General features: G+C 41.0%; 1 protein-coding gene across 5 annotated transcripts; it reads right to left on the reverse strand.

Moving 5' to 3' along the window:
* Positions 1 to 277: 277 nt before the first annotated feature.
* On the reverse strand, positions 278 to 14449 carry sgcg (sarcoglycan, gamma). Of its 5 annotated transcripts, XM_034605522.1 has the most exons (9): positions 14435 to 14449; positions 14022 to 14244; positions 8550 to 8792; positions 7189 to 7293; positions 5486 to 5573; positions 4498 to 4617; positions 2838 to 2910; positions 2420 to 2543; positions 278 to 1604 (listed from the first exon to the last, which is right to left on the reverse strand). In XM_034605522.1, the coding sequence occupies exons 3-9, from the start codon at positions 8742 to 8744 to the stop codon at positions 1437 to 1439; spliced, it is 873 nt and encodes a 290-aa protein (XP_034461413.1). In that variant the 5' UTR covers positions 8745 to 8792; positions 14022 to 14244; positions 14435 to 14449; the 3' UTR covers positions 278 to 1436. The 5 variants fall into 5 exon arrangements, with proteins under 5 accessions (XP_034461413.1, XP_034461415.1, XP_034461414.1 ...); XM_034605524.1 differs by lacking the exon at positions 14435 to 14449 and having other exon boundaries at positions 8550 to 8747; positions 14022 to 14338; XM_034605523.1 differs by lacking the exon at positions 14435 to 14449 and having other exon boundaries at positions 8550 to 8751; positions 14022 to 14338.
* Positions 14450 to 16847: the final 2398 nt, after the last annotated feature.

Here is a 16847-nt window from a genome sequence, read left to right on the forward strand (position 1 = left end):
TGATCTGTTTTGTGCTTTCAGGTGGTTTAGCAGGGTGCATCCACTAGAGTGCACCAGAGAGCAATCAACGATTTTGGAAAATGGATCAAAACTGCACCGTCTCCATTATACAGCTTTAGTGCACTGCAGAAAACAAGCGATTTTGGATATTTAGAATTATTACTATGAAAGGAATACAATTCCTCTGGTGTCTTTTTCTCCAAAAGATCTGATTAGAAAACATGAGAGCCATCTTCAGTAAAACAAGCATACGATGATGAAAATGTCTGACACACACTGTAGAAGAATAGCACAGTTTATTCAAAATTAATAAATACACATGACAGACTTTATCAAAATATGCCAGAATAGAGGTGCAGATTAACCACTCATCACCACTGACTGGGAACACAACGCCATGTTCAATATGATAAAAACAGACTTATAAATCAATGCTAAACTCAATGTAAGTATCATTGCAAAATATTGCCCTTTTTGATTAAGTGGACCTTAATGTAAAAAGAAAACCAATGCATATTTGACACATTAGAACTGTTTTGTTTTTGCTTGTTGTTTTATTTGTCCCTGGTTACAGATGAGGTTATGGAACAAACAGATCAACTTAATAGGAAAAAGTGGTCTGGGTTATGGCTAATGCATAATTACATTCTCATGAAGGGCTTAAAAATAACAGAACAATCATAAACTGGGAAAAAAACCAATACATAATGACATGTGAAATCACACTAATAACATTTTACACTAAATTAATTTGGTATTTTAATCTCAACCTCAAGAAGCAAATGAGACAAAATTGAGAGTTTCATCTGAATTTGGAAAAAAGGTTTTATATTAATTAAAGCCATCTCTGAATCTCTGAAATAACTATGACAATGACAAAATATATACCAGCCATTCTTTACATTTTCTCCAATTAAATAAAAACATGCTAAACACAAAAAAAAACACATCATACCAAGGGCTCGGAGCCACACATTAATCATGATAATAATTTTCAACATCCTGTCACTATTTATTTGTATCATTCCAAGCCCTTGATATGTGTCTCTTTCTTTTTTATTGCACCACAAGATAATATTGCATAGGATGTAAGCTGTTTCCAGCTCCTCATTGCCCAGCCATGATACTGTGTGTAAAACGTTCTCCACAAGGCTCTGACGAAGATACATTTGGTTCTGAGTGCCAATTAGTTTCAGCTGAATAGTTAAAACGTCATAAATGCAGCTAAAAGGATGCATTGCATGACTTCTCCAACATGTTTGCCAGCAGGCATTTGTCTTTTTGCAGGCCTCAATGTGCCAGTGGGATCAATCTTAGATTCTCTGTGGTATAAACCTTAAAAAACCTTAGGCCGGATATAAACAGTTTGTGCTTGTTGCCTCCCAGAAGATGCATCTACTCCAAAATGGAAAATCAGTTACCTTATCAGAGTGTGTCTAGCACTCCTGATTCTCACTGCATGTGGAAATGACCTCAGCCTTGGACAGGAAAAGCTTGCCGCTGGGACAGACGCAGACCTCGTAGAGATTCTGAGTGTTTCCAGAAACCCCTCCCTCGCTCAGGGGTAGGCTCGGCATGCGCACCGTCTCAGCATCCAGCACCAGCTGCACAACGGACAGTGTGGAGAGCAAGGATGTTCAAAGGTGTGATGGAATCAACAAGGAAATGTCTGGTGCATTGCTAAGGTAAGATAAGGTAAAATGAGGTACGGTAAGATTAAATAAGGTAAGATAAGAGAGGAGAGGATAAGATAAGGGCATTTCACTTGTTGTATCAGCAGCCCGTCAAAACGAGGTTGACAAGGGACCAAGTGAAATTATAAAATAATAATACAAATAAAACCCAGCTAAAGAGGAATGTTCAGTGAGTGTCTCACCAGTCTTTTGGTCCATTTGAAAAATATAATAAAAAGAATGTGATATAGCTGCACCCACATTATAAAAAGGTCAAATAAGTGCCTGTGACACAAATGCTTTCTGTATTTTAGCCTGTTGGTTGCATCACAATAATTATCTATCTTCGATTCATCCAGAATCAATCAAAGATTCCACTACACCACAACAGACCTGCAGAGCCCAAACACTTATTTTGGGAAAAACAAAAAGTAACAAGGTCGGGGAGTATGTCAGTATTTTAGTAATCTTTTTTAGTTATATAAAGATGTGTAAAGGTAAAGATCTAGAAGAAGTAAAGTAGAATCATCACTACTGCATTTGTGAAACTCCACTCAGTGAGGCTCTTTTGGCAGAAAAGAGATTACAGAAGATTACAGAATGAATAATGCAGATTTCTGTATTTGTAGATATTGGCACTGGCCCCCAAAATCCATATTGGTGGGTTCCTGTTATTAACCAGAGGATAAAACAGACTTAAAGATTATGCAGAGTAGAATGAAGGAGGAAGAAGTGTTTTTTCTTACCAGTCCATCACTAGACTGCAGAATAACATCCATGTTGGAAGAGACTTCAATGTTGCCGGCCAGAGCTTTGATGTGAACTCCTTTAGGTGCGTCGATACTGAGAAAGCGAGTGGGAGACTCCAACCTAAAGAGAAACATCCATTCATAGCACCTGTCCTCTCGTTTTTTAATGAACACAAACTTTTGTTCTTCAAAAACCAGATCGTCTTTAGTTTTATTTTACATTGTGTGCACCACAGTAATGACGGGGTAATGCTGAAGAAGGTGATATTACTAATCTCTGTCAATAACCTTAAGGTTCGGTATTTCTTCAGCTGACATCATACAAATGCAGGGACTTGACCCAATAAAAACCCTCACACGTGCACATGACTTGCAGGGCTCATGTGTTGTCCAGTGACTCGGCTGAAATACTCACCTCAGGTCTTTGAGGAGCTCCGACCTCAGCTGGGGCGTCTCCACTGAGTGCTGGAACAGCGCCCCCTCAGGACCTGATGGAGGAAGAGACACACATTAATATGCTTTAACTGAGGTTGGATCAAGTCGAGTTTCAGGTTCTGCTGCAGTCAGAGGAGCTTGACATGTAAGAATCTAGAGAGCTGTGAAAATCTGTTCATTACTGAACATCATACAAATGATGTGCAACTTTACAAAACAAGCATTCCACTAGAATGTCACACAGTAGTGCATACTTTTTACCAAGTGCAACTCTCCCCTTCTGAAACCACATATAAATTCACTAGATCCGTATTTTTGTTTAGATCTGCATCAAATTGCACTCACTCAAAACAATTTCAAGATCCATGAAGTATTCTCTGAGAAATCAACCAAAATATGGGGGAAAAAACCCTCTTGCAATTTTGGAAAATCCTGGATCCACCCCTTGATCCAGATGCAAAGCTAAATTGAATGGGTCCTTCCATTGGTTCTGCCCCAACTCTCTCTAACAAACCAACAAATGGACAGGGGTGAAAACATAACCTCCTTGGAGGCAATGAGCTTTTTAAATCTGCAGCATTTGAGCACATTTAATTTTTAGCCGTGCTAAAGGTCCAAGGCTCCAGGTCTGTCATTCAAACCACAACTTTAGTTCATCTAAGCAACTATTACATAATGTAGCAGACTTGCATGAATACAGGCAAATCCGAGTTGTCATTGCTAAAGAAGAGAGGAAGACACAAGAGAAAGAAAATGAACCCTGACATATAAGCACACAAAGTAGTCTCGGCTGCGGTGGATGAACCCTCTCGCCTCACTGTGGCTACAGAAGCTTCGCTTCAAGGATATTATTTAGTAAACACGTCCTCCTCCTCCTCCTCTAATACTGCTGCTGCTGCCTGCTGCTCTGTGCGCATCAAAATTGCCCCAGGCTTAATGAAGCCATCAGCTAACACGGCCATCGATCAGCCGTCACAGTGTGTCGTCAGTGACCCACAGCACCATCAACACACGCACCCTGGACACTGAGACAATGGGGGGTAGTTCAGCATGATAGTTTCACACTTTACTCTTTGATATGACATTTTGTGTGGTGTCGAGTGCAACACTGCTTTTGTTCCCCTCAAAAACACTTGATTAGGATCCTTCATTAATGTGATGGATCTCACCTGCATGAAATTCATTGAATTCAGTCAATTCAACTAAAGTAAATAGATTGAATTAACTCCATTTAATTTAATTGAGTTAACTAAAAAAAAAAAAATTCAAATTAAATGACTCATTTATTCGCTAAATTTAAGAAAGTCAAATAATGAAATAAATTTAATTGAGTTAACCTAGTTGAGAAAATACAACTAAATAAATTAAATTGAATTTTTGATAACAGGTTTTGATAACTGAGGTAATTTATTTTCATTTTATTTTCATTTCATTTATATGTAGGTATATCCACTGAGCTGTACGACATGAGTGACTGTGAAAATGACTGTATCTCTCTTTGTCCTTGGTTGCTAGATTGTTGCACAGATCAAACCAAAGAGCTCTTGTTGTGTTCACATCTGTTCAAATCTGTCAAATGTTTTTTGCCAAGAGGAGTGCGTCATTTCCAAGGAAACAGTGGGTGACGGCTGTTGGTATACCTGTGACCCGTAGTTTGTCTGGTCCAATCACAGCCTGGTCGCCATCTGCAGTAAACAGCATGTTGCCATTGTTGGAGCTAATGAGCAGATTTCGAATGTGTCCCTGAGCCTGTTTTGGACCTGCAACAATAACAACAACAGTAATACCTGAAGTTGTCTGGCAATAATACATGGGAAAAAATGTTATCGTCAAGATTTATACTTTGTCTTACTTATACTGCTTCAAATCTGCAGTAGTTATATAATGAGACACATTCAAGCTTTACTGTGTAGAAACCTCAGTCTCCGCACACACAAAAGTATGGTGCCATGTGAGAGTAAAGAACCAGCTACTGGACAGAAAAGAACAGGTTAAACCAGTGGAAAAGTAACATATCTGCGGTTATACCACGTCTCCCTTCACTTCATCAGTGTTCATACTCAATAAGAAGCAGATTTAAAGCAGATACCTCAGCCAGTGGGATATTTAACCCACTCCAGCACCTACAACTGAGAACCGGCATGTAATCTTTCCTAACAAGCCTTTTCAGCTTCATTTACCAGAGGGTCGAGAGGATGCAGACTATGTTTTTTATGGCTTAATGATCAAGGACACATGCGACGCTACTGTGTAACACTGCAATTAGTTGGGTCATTTGTTGGCCTTTTAATTATGACAAAATACCCCAATGCAGCCGATGGTGAGCCATTAAAGACGCACAAATATGATCCGCCACAGGCCCTCGGGCCCTGCGTGTAATACAGAACAGTCCAGAAGCAGTGGTAGAGAGAGGGATGATGTCTTTAATGGGTTTTAAATGGAAATCTAAGAGATGGTGAATGGAAAGATGTCCTCTTATGGCGCTTTTAATGTTGGATGAGAAATTGCTGCAGGACAAGTGTGTCAATGACTTTACTATTCCCCTCATACATCAATGGGATACTTTGCTATGCATGAGCACTGTATGGTTGCGTGTGTGTGTGTGTGTGTCCTCTTGCAGGCTCTCACCCACTGATATCCTCCCTGTGACATCACCATTTTCATTACGGGCATTAAGGGACACATTTTCCGATGAGTGCACTACAAGTGGAGAGTCCTGAAAAAACAACAAAAACAACAATAGCATGATGTTACCAAAGCTGTGCAGATACCACATGGTATACTGTACATGGTTTGTGAAAGCATTTAGTGTCAGTTTCTAGACTGTGTGTTGCCATGTAATTTATATTCATATTTCCCATTTGATCACTTTTCCTCTCGTGCCACCATTTAGAGCTTTTGTGGTTTTCAGTGGATTATCTTGACAATTGTGGAATGGATTGCCATGAAATTTGGTGCAGACATTATAGTCACCTTAAAGATAAACTGTCCCTGCCCCTGACTTTTAATATAGCGCCACCATCAGGTCAGACCTGTAGTTTTCCCCAGTATTGCCTCAGCTGTACTTTGTATTTTGCGCTTTCTGGTAAATAACCTTTTATAAAAAATTTCTAAATTGAAATTCTGCGTTTCTTTGTGGTCAATAAATTTAGAGATGTAATAGATTAATAAGGAGAAAACTAACTTTGTCCTTTACCTCATAAAAAAGTTTCCTCCAGTGGGTCATTATGTATCAACAGACATATTAACACTCACAGCTGCAGGCTTGTATTATTGTATAGAGCATTTGTTATTTACTTATTAACACTTATAATCGTTCTGCTGGAGGAGGACACACACCAATCAGAGAACCAGAGGAAACCAACCAACCTGGCAACCCGAAAGTTGTTGTTATTAATAGTATAACTGGCGTCTGAAGCATTAATACCTGACCTATTTCACAATAATAAAGGAATTTGTTAGATCTTGAATGCAAACTTTGTAAAGAAAGAAGTAAAGTTATTAGAAAGTTGTATTGTGTTTTAAGCATGTATATGGAGGAGATATGACACCATAAAAGTGGGTTTATATTAGCAGACATGGCAGAAATACCCAGAAATGTGAGATTTTATAACATTTATAAAAATATAAAATTTTCAAATGAGGCAGCTTTAGCAATAAATCATTTTGCAGCTGCGTGGAAGCCCTGTTTATATAAATGATCCAAGCAACTAACTTTTCATTACTAAGGCGAAACTCCTGAATCTAATTAGGAGATCCATAGTATATTAGAAAGAGTGTCCGTCCATTAATGAGGAATACATTTCCTTTTTAACGAGGCCTATAAAGTCAGAAAGAATTCTAAAAAATTGCTGCTATGAGCAAGAAAAGCCATAACATGTAAACAACTGCAGAAAAGCGTTCCCATCTGCTGCTGGCAGGCGGGCCATAAACTACTTTCCACCTCAAATATCCCTGAGGTTAATGTGGAGCTCACTGCACCACCACGTGCATCGTGTGGGACTGCCAGATCCAGTTTGTCCTGACACATCACCAAAAAAAAGTACAGTTGGAAATATGCACTTCATTCACTGCAACTTGATCAAAACTGCAGGAGCCTCTGCAAGGAATTCGACCGAGGCGATACGGCACATGCAGTCTGCACAGATCCAGCTCACAGTCTTATTTCAGTTTGGTAAACAATGAGATGAAATAATGGTTGGGCTACTTAGCTGAGCAAACATCAGTCTGAGAAATTGCTTGGAAGACAGAGCCAGGAGGGAAGCAGAAGGTAGAAAAAAGGGACGGCAGAGAGAGGAAGAATGTGGGAAGACGAAGAGCGATTATCATACTTCTCTGGAGTGGATCTCCTGAGCGTAGACTGGAAACAGAAACTCAGACTCGCCCTCCTCCAGCTTGACCCCATCTGAGTGAACTTGTAGGTGTCCCATCCCTTCCTGCAACCAAAATGAAATGTGTTCAGACAATATATGGATGGTATGAGATGAGCAACTTCAACATTCAACCATTTTACAAATTTCCAGTTGTGAAACACGTAGCAATCCACCGCATTCACACGGCGGCCATTTTCCTTTGATGTCACACTCAGTATGTGGAGCCCAAATGTTGTTTTGAACAAAATCTTGTACTGCTGTAATCCGTCATATAGTGAATCTGACAAACTGATTCGTTCAGATCATAACTGATCAGAAACTGAAAACACAACAAATGGTAAAAATCCCGAGGGACATGGGACCATGTCAACATTAGAACACTAACTTCCCTGCTACCATCACTGTTTAATACACTATGTTGTACAATGGGAAAGAAATTCATCCTGAAATACCAATGCACCTCTGGGACACAATTATTTAAACCTGGAAATAAAATCCACTGGAATCAAGCTAATCTAAATACACATGTTCCAGTGCACATAATGTAACCTGACATTTACCAGAAACATTTCTGAGGTCAGGTGAACATTTAACCTTACCTTGCTAGCTTGATTACATTCAGTCCATTTAATGTACAGTCTTAAATAAATGTGTCCAAGATGTGCATATTTTAATATAAAAACAGCCCTCGAGACAGGAAGTGGTTGAATACTAATGTTAGCTGTTGTCTAATAGTGGCTAATGAGTTATCAAATATGCCGTTTAACGCTGAAATTTTTTTAACTATCTACAGTTTGTCATATTCTCTGTGTTTTTACGACTTATAAACCTGGATCACAGCAGCAGTACAACATTATTCTATTCATAAAAGCGTTTGAGCTTCCCACCCTCAGCTTGATGTGAGAGGCAAATGGCCGCCATGTGAATAAGTTCCCTGTAGCATGTAGGTCCATCTTAGAATAAACCAGCCAGTTCCTTTTAGCTGTGCAGGGACTTCACAACAGTGTGTGAACGTGTACGGGTTTACATGTTTGGGTGTGTGACAGCTTGTTGCAGCTCTTGAACAACAAGTCTCCATGAACAACAACAAATACAAACTAACTTTTGAAAGTAATAACGGAGAATACTACTGTTTCTGCTTCTGGTTATAATAAGCAGGTACAACAGGATCAGTGTGATAGATGTCCAATCAAAACTTCATAACAAGGGGTGCTACTGATCATTGACTGGTCTCTGCAGATATACAGAAAAGCAAGGAAGCAAGAAAGGCAGAAAACAAAATCCTTCAGCTGAAAAGCACAAAGGTGAGTCATGCGTACCGTGTTGAACCACATCACCCTGAGGATCCAGATGGTCAGAGCAAAATTGACCACAAGGATGATGAGGAGCAGCAGGACAAACAGGTAGAGGCAGCGCTTCCTCCAGCCATAGATGCCGATCTTGTAGACGTGGTCGGGCAGCGGCCTGGGCGCGCTGCTGCCCTGGGTCGTGGTGACATACTGCTCCCGCACCATCTGCTGGCTGGGCACAACACACAGAGCCAGGTGCCCAGGCGATAGAAACCGATGTTGAAAAGACGAAAAACAGACATTACTCTTCAGTGCACTTCAGAAAAGACTTGACATGGCAGGTCACTGAGTCAGAGAGAGTTTGTAAGGCATAAAAAAAAACAGTCACATTATATAACGTTACATATAAATAATGTTATATAATGTCATATAGATTAGCTACACAGACAATATTCTTTGGATAAAATTGACACAAAGCACCATTATCATTAGTTTGAAGTCATGTTTCTGGTGACCTGGGGAATCTAAGTCCACTGGTAACTCTTGCTCCATTTTTGTTCTCCACTAACCCCCGAAGGAAATATCTGTCTCTTTACCTCCAACAACTAGTTGTATTCTACTGCTGTTTAGTGCTGGACAGGTAGTGTGAAGTGAGTTTATAAGGATCAGATTGGAGAGTGATGGAGTAAACCAGAACAGTAAAGCTTAAAAACTAAAATATCAGTTTAAAGTTGCTATAATCTGCAGAGCTGAGGAAAATGGCACAGTTGGTTTACAATGTCTCTCTCATTTGAAGTGACCTCTTTCACATGGTCATGTGGTTTACTATTGATATTAAAATATTGAATATGGCTTTGAATATGTCTGTAAACTCTGCGATCACAGACACAGAGAAAGTTATTGCAGTATTGCACACTATAGCTCCTAGTTCAAGAAGAGAACAACTTTTTCTCCTCATTTACTCGATTTATATATTTATGCCTGGTAGTAGTTAGAGTGAAATATTTATTTATTTTCATTTGAGAACCATATGTAGCATTGGACATATATTGTTACTGAATGCACGTGTTAATAAGGTTTGGAGAAGGACATCAGACATTAATGTTTTTTTTTTTAATACAATTTCATAAGATAGACCGAAACAGGTATTTCCTGTGGGTTTGGTCTGAGGCAGGGGCAGATCCAGGGGCCCCAGCTGAAATCTGATCGGCCCCTGAGGTACCAATGTCCTGTCAGTGGTCGTTTGTACATGACAATTTAAGAATTTTCATTTTCTAAGCTTTTTTGAAAAACACAATGTGCACAGACAAGGAACTATTTCAGCTATTGCTTTTTAGCTATTAGCTCAAAGCTATCGAGCTCAACAAGTAATGATTTAAATGTGCACCTTACTGAATCAGGAATCTTGCATGGATGTTGGACATCTGTGTAAAAATTGTGGCCCCTTTATGGTCCCTGATTTAGAAAAATCCTAGACTGGCCGCTGGTCTTATGTGTCTCTCTGTCCTCTGAATTGAGTCATGTGGTGGGTTTTCCACCTCTGAAAAACAGCTCTCACACATCCTCCAGAAATTCAGAGTGTTCAGAGACAATATTTTTCCAGCCTTAAAGCTTAAATTGTACACACACCAACCTGCCTAATTGCACCTCTGCACGATGCCTTGTTCACACATTAAACATATAATATGTTATTCATAAGCCCAGAGCTCGCGCACAGACCCAGTGGCTATCTTTCCCATTTCACCAATGGAAAACTTGACTGAATTTCCATCAGTCTTCAAAAAAAAGGCGAAGGCAAAAGGAAAATGCCAACAGAGCAGAGGACATTTCAGCCACACAGCAGAAGGCTGTCAATGACAAAGTCAGCATATTTCAAACCACAGTGAATGATCGAAGTCATGACACGACAATAACTTTCTGTATTCAGTTCACTTGAGCACAGACTGACCTCGTAGGTTCAGAACCCCCCCCCCCCCCCCCCACACACACACACACACACACACACACACACACACACACACACACCTCACCCTCAGTCAGCAGATTTAGACCATCTAACACGGTGACAACAGGGAACCTCAGGGACAGATTTCACAACGACGCAGGAAGCGTGTGTTCGAGTGCAGTGGAGCCAAGGCCCACGCAGCCTCACAGGGTTGCAGAGTGCGGAGCTGTCACTCTCTGTTGATTAATCTGTATTAATAACCAGACTCAGGTTGTGGAGAAAGCTGATTTCACTGAGAACAAGGCCTGAAGACAATGCTGTCAGCTGTAGATAATTCTGAGTCAATAAAACACTTAGATCAGACACAGTTTGTTTGTTTCTCTCAGCAACAAACTGTGTGAAATGTGTAGCACCGCCACACCTCAGCTTTATAGGAAAAGTTATCAAAAGGAAAATGTATGCATGTTTTCTCAGCTGGGTTTTCTGAACTGGATGAGGCCCAGACTCCTGATCCCAGGCTGATTTACACACTCGACAGATGTTGCATCTTCTTGCCGTAGCTGAGGCATTTTCCATTATGTTAAGGGGGGGGGGGGGGTAAGCAATTTTTTATCATATTTGGCTAATATCTCCTCTGCTAGCTGTACGTTCTGTGTGTGCACTGAAACAAAATCTAGTTGAAACACACAGCCCTGGCTGTATTTGGGAAACAATGAAGTTGGATGAGCCAAACAGCACAACACTGTTTCAGCCAATCAGCAACAAGGGTTTAATGCTCATGTACAGGACAGAGGGAGGGTGAAGGGGCACTGGGAGCGAGATTGAGGTCTCTGAACCGTAAATAGCTATTTTCACAGGAACAGTCATAATGAGTGTATGCTAACATTAATGCGTTTTTAATTAAACATTTGCAAACATCACCTGTTACATGTCACATGAGATAATGTCATCATTCCTCTGCCTTCTACTGTCGAATAATGGAAGGACAATCTGAAGTGGCCTAAGATAACGTACACCACCAACTCTGTTTTAGAATGTAACAACTACTGTTAGCCACTGGAAATGCTAACACCGCTATCTCACAGGTCGTTATACCCACGATCATTTTCAAAGTAGTGCTTCAAATGCTAATTGCTGAAGCACCACAATTTACAGCTAACCCTAAGAAATAAAGAAAGCGCAAAGACCGACCATCAATGTGTCCTTTCAACAGTGGAGAGACCCCCGGGAGTTGAAAGGGATCATGCTTTTGCTTGACTTGTGGGTAACCTTCATATACTTTTGCTCACATTTGTTCAATATTATGTTGTTTCCTTTGCTAATGTTTGTCATTGCTATTTCCAACTTTTTGAGATCTGTGGTTCGCCTTGGCAATGCGCGTCCATGACTTTGGGGGGTGGAGCTTATGAGGGACCAGTGAAGGGAGTGTTTTGGTCGTTCCCCACAATCGCTTACCCCACCTTTAATGGAGCCACTACTCCAACTACAAACTAATTCTTCCTTCACATTAACAGATGTTCAGCGAGGCACATTGTCCCACTGTGACTCTTAGGATGATGATGAAAAAAGCAAAAGATGGTGACAAACTATATGAATATACTCAAATTAATTGTTTCTATAAATAATGAAGGTAAATGCCATTCTTTCCTCTAAGCACGGAATGATGGATAAAACGAATTGTGCTCGCTGCTCAGGTCTGGGCTCTCTGAGGTCCTGGAGAAGATGTTTCGGAGAAAAGGTGGTGAGGGTCAACAGTCTCCCTGGTTTGTGTCTTGCTATTTGCCGTCTACACAGGGAGGAGACATCAGTGCATTAAAGGCTCAGGGTATTTCTATGACTAAATCCACCTCTCCACAGGACCTGTCACATGGCCTGCGAGCCCAGCTGTGATGAATAGCCATTATTTCACCACCAAACAAATGGATGTTGCTTGAAAAGGGAAAAGAAAATGATGATTTCCACAGGGAAGTGGAAACCGAAAGTTGATAAGGAGTAAGTGAGATGACATGCTCATTTCTTTTTCCCTCTATATCTCACCTCATTTAAATGCATTAATCATACTTGCGAGAATGAGTCATGATGGCAAATTGAATCTTAGCGGCGCAGCAGAGCAACAGCAACTTTTGGAGAGGGTAAAGTTATAACATGTCATAACTTTGCTTCTTTCATTAACATGGATTGAGTTGTTGTTTTTTTTCCATTGAGAGTCAGTGTCTGTTAAATTGACACCATTCCAATATCCCCACACGTTACCAACCACAGATCATTTGCATGTTAACATGTTGATCAGCCTCACTCTGCACTTTGGGCAAATGAGCGGCGAGGAGGGAAAGAGCTCTGGATTTGTTCATTATGATGTTAATGAATTTGATCTAATTAGTTTAAATGAAAGCATTAAGAGGCCTCCGTACGTTCGCAGCAACAGCAGCAGCTGGAGGAGGAAGCAGCTTTGAGGCTGGATCTTTAAAGGCGTCTTCCAGCTCCAGTTTCAGTGTTAGCACCAGCCCTTCAGCCGCAGACTGATCCTTCCATAGCAACCCAAATAAACACTCCCCGAACAGCCTCGCTGCTTAAGTGCCAGGAATGCTCAATTTATGGCACATTATGATCGGAAATACAGTCTGACCATTCAGCCTTAAGAGAAACGTTGTGCCTTGAGGTTTTTAAGCTGCCTGGGGATAGAAACTCAATCTTTTAAATGGGATTTTCATTCTTAAAATTCACAAATCTGGATTTTCCACCAGAGGAGAAGCTAAATGCAGGTTTCAAAATCAATGTTGACCTCGATCAGAGTCCACTGCTCTCTAAGAACAGGAGTTCTTGGGCTATTTATCCTACAGGGCACCATCTCGATTAACCTCAAACAAGTGATGCTCCCTGCCAGGCTCTGGCTCTGACCTCTCTGGACAAGAGCGAGGGCTGGGCAGGAGTCCAGGTTCCCCTCCTCTGAGAGGAGGCTTGACCTGATCGAATGTCAGAAGTTTCAATGAGTTCAAAAAGTTCAAGTTGTCGTTCACTAGCAGCCGTGTGTGGAGCTACCGAAAACTAAGCAGAAGTGTCTGTCTGTCTCTCTCACAAGTGGCAGCCGACATGTCTCCGCTCTGCTGTGATGCCTTACCTTCTAAAAATAGGACACAGCATTGTAAACTAAATTTAAAAAAGCTCCACAGGACAAGGACACACACACACACACACGCACGCATACACCGCTTAGGTATGACAACACTAATAAGCAACCATAAGACACAGAGGTTTTGCTCATAAACCATTACAGAGGAGCTCTTTTGCAAAGTTATTTTTTGTATTTCAATATTTCTGGCCATGTATGGTAAAACTGCAGACAGCTGGCAACTCAAAACATTTTTTCCAAATCCGAAACTACCTCTGTGAGGAAAGCAGAGTTACCCCAGCACAGCACGAGTCACAAAGAAATGAGGGAAAAAGAAAAGAACTGGAGTGTAGGTCAAAGGTTGCCATAATAAAAGACTTCAACTTTATCTTTAGAGGAGATAAAATGAGAGGGATTATTGCTGTGAGAAAAGACAGAGTATACTCACAGTTGTGTGTCGAGACAGAGCAGCCCTCTGTCCTGTACGCTGCAGTAAGCAGAGCTCGAGCTGGTATGAAGAGCTTGAGAAGCGGCGGTGCCTGAGCTCTTCACAAGTCTGTCAGCCCCTCAACAGCTGTGTGCCATAAATTCAGCTGTGCCAGTGCCCCTGGTGAGTCACCACAAGACGGCGCTCCCAATCCCCCTGAACACTCTCTGGCTCCTGAGCCTTCCTGCAGACAATATTTGACTATCATCAGTGTGTGAGAGAGAATGGATAGAAACAGAGATAGGGGAGGAGGAGGAAGAGAACCATCAGTGGAGAGGTTCAATCTCTCTCACACACAAACAGTCAGAGAGAGAGAGTGGGAGGGAGGGAGAGAGTGACCATACATAATAAAGGCAGTAGTTTGTCATACATACCAGTGAGTCACTTTCCCTGCCTAACCCGGGGCTCCATGCTCTCCAGGTCTAATTTGGGACTTCAGTCATGGCTCTGAACATGAAATTAAGCTGCTGGTTCAGATAGCTGTGCTGGGTGACAGGCGGCAGGAAGGGCGGAACTATAGTGGAGGGCAGCTAGTATGTCAGACAGACAGACAGCAAACACAGCATATTTATAGACAGGAGGCAGGTGAAGGCTGCAGTTGTTGGAAATAGTTTAGTTTGACTTGTGGTTTTGAATTGTTTCATTCATAAGCTGTGGCTCAGTTTCAAAACTACATGTGTCATTCATGTAAAGAAGTATCAACTCAAGTATTATTACCAAGTATTAACATGACTCTGATTCTGTCATTTCACAGCATTAATAGTGTGTTGAACACATTTTAACTGGAATGCCACTCAGTAGAGCTCCCAACCCCACCAAGGCCCAACAGTCTGCTTATGAAACCACATTTAAATTCACTAGATCCTGATTTTGATTTGCCTATTCTTCTCAATATGCCTGTTTTTTTCTGATCAAGATCCATGATTATTCTCTGAAAAATCTATGGAAATGTTGAAAGACACTTAAGTGAAAAAAGTGGGGGGAAAATCGCTTGGATCCACCCCTTGATCCAGATAGGCTCCAAAATGTAATGGGTTCTTCCCTGACCCATACACATCCTTACACAGTAACTCTGTCTGGGAGTTTTTGTGCAATCCTGCTAATAAACAGACAGACAAACAAACATTTATATTTGCTTAACTGGTGTATCTCAAATGAATTATAAAATGCATTATTATTGTTGTTGTTTACCCAATTTAATGAATTATATAGTGACACTGATTTTGTAGGTTCAAACAGGCCTACTATGACAGAGTAGGAAGCAGGACAATTGCTCTACTTGTTCATAAGGATTTATAACAAAAACAAACCGTAGGGCTCATATCACGCCGATTCATGCCTTCACTGGTTACCAGTTAAATTTAAATTCAGGATTGATTTTAAGATACTTTAAATAACTTTTAAAGCTCAACATGGGCTGGCCCCCACATACATTTTGCAGCTATGATTCCCTATAATCCGGGTCGTGACCTGAGATCGGCCAGCATGTCCCTGTTGGCTGTCCCTAGGTCAAGGCTGGCTACTCAAGGGGACCGGGCTTTCTCTGTCAGGGCCCCGAGGCTCTGGAACTCCCTGCCTGATGAGATTAGGCTCGCCAACTCATTACAGTTCTTTAAATCACTGCTCAAAATGTATTTCTACAGGAAAGCATTTCTAACATGCAACTTGTAATTATTTTCATTACAACATCAGTCTTACAGAGTTCAAGTGTGATGTTCCTCATTTAGATAAGTGCTATACAAGTAAAGTTATAAAACCAGAGAACAATCAGTGACATCAAGGCGAGTCTTCTTCAGATCCATTGATACAGAAAAGCTTTTTTTTCTCCAGTTATTTAGATTTGGCCTTAAAATTAGTAGAGGACCAATCTAAAATGGATGCACAATATACACATAAAGAAATTCTCTAAACCAACAATCTTTGTTAAGGGTTGTTCAGTTGAAAAGAACACCCACTGGGTTGATAAATGTATCTTTTGTATAAAGTTTAAAGTTATTCATTTCACATATTATTCGTTGCCACAAGATTATACACTAGCACCAGCATCTCAGACCACCACCTAATCAGCTCCTGCAGTACTTCAACCCTGGCTTGCCAGATCATTCCGTCCACTACTGTGGTATCTACGTCTGACTATCCTGAAATTGTAATGTGTTTTTTGTCTTTATCTAACGTCCTGTTTTCCTGTGTTCAGGGCCATCCCCGCCTGCCAGTCTCCAACTGCTGATCTTCTACCACCTGCTAGCCTGTCAATCGTCAGCTGCCTTCACTACACCCCTCCTGTCTGCTGAGCCACTGGACCCCTCACTGTTACCCCTCCGCTGTCTGCCTGCCCACCGTGTGATCCTTGTTACTCTTCTCAGTTTGCCAATAAACTGTCGAACTGCCTTTTTGAGTCTGTACCGCATTCTGGGTTCAAAACTCCAGTGAACTTAACAGTGAGTTCCATAGTGAAAGTGTGTGAACAGATTTTATTGAGTAACACACTGTTGATGTGGAAGTTATTGTGACAATTATTCTAATAACTGCCTCATTACATTCTACCCAGTGCCTTCAGGCACTTCCTCTCTGCCTCTGTTCAACTGCACATCAAGTCAGGTTATGACATAGTCTAACCAATCTCTGCTCTCGCTCCTCCCTCCTCTGGTTTTCATTGAGCTAAGAGGATCCAGATCTGGCCCAGTGATGAGCGAAAGGTTCTCTGTGGGAAGATCTAATGTCACAAATACTGGAGGATGGATGAACTTGAAAATGCACAATAAACCTAAGCATGAAGCAGAAATGCAA

The sequence above is a fragment of the Hippoglossus hippoglossus genome, chromosome 13, assembly GCF_009819705.1.
Source record: "Hippoglossus hippoglossus isolate fHipHip1 chromosome 13, fHipHip1.pri, whole genome shotgun sequence".
In the NCBI taxonomy this organism is placed as follows: Eukaryota; Metazoa; Chordata; class Actinopteri; order Pleuronectiformes; family Pleuronectidae; genus Hippoglossus; species Hippoglossus hippoglossus.

What these genes read in the sequence shown, in the direction of transcription:
- sgcg (XM_034605522.1), bottom strand. Translation starts at nt 8,744, where the DNA reads ATGGTGCGGGAGCAGTATGTCACCACGACCCAGGGCAGCAGCGCGCCC. An exon ending in GAGCTCCTCAAAGACCTGAG is followed by an intron (nt 2,544 to 2,837) that starts GTGAGTATTTCA and finishes GTTTCTCTTTAG; the next exon opens with GTTGGAGTCTCCCACTCGCT. An exon ending in TGCAGTCTAGTGATGGACTG is followed by an intron (nt 1,605 to 2,419) that starts GTAAGAAAAAAC and finishes TCCGTTGTGCAG; the next exon opens with CTGGTGCTGGATGCTGAGAC.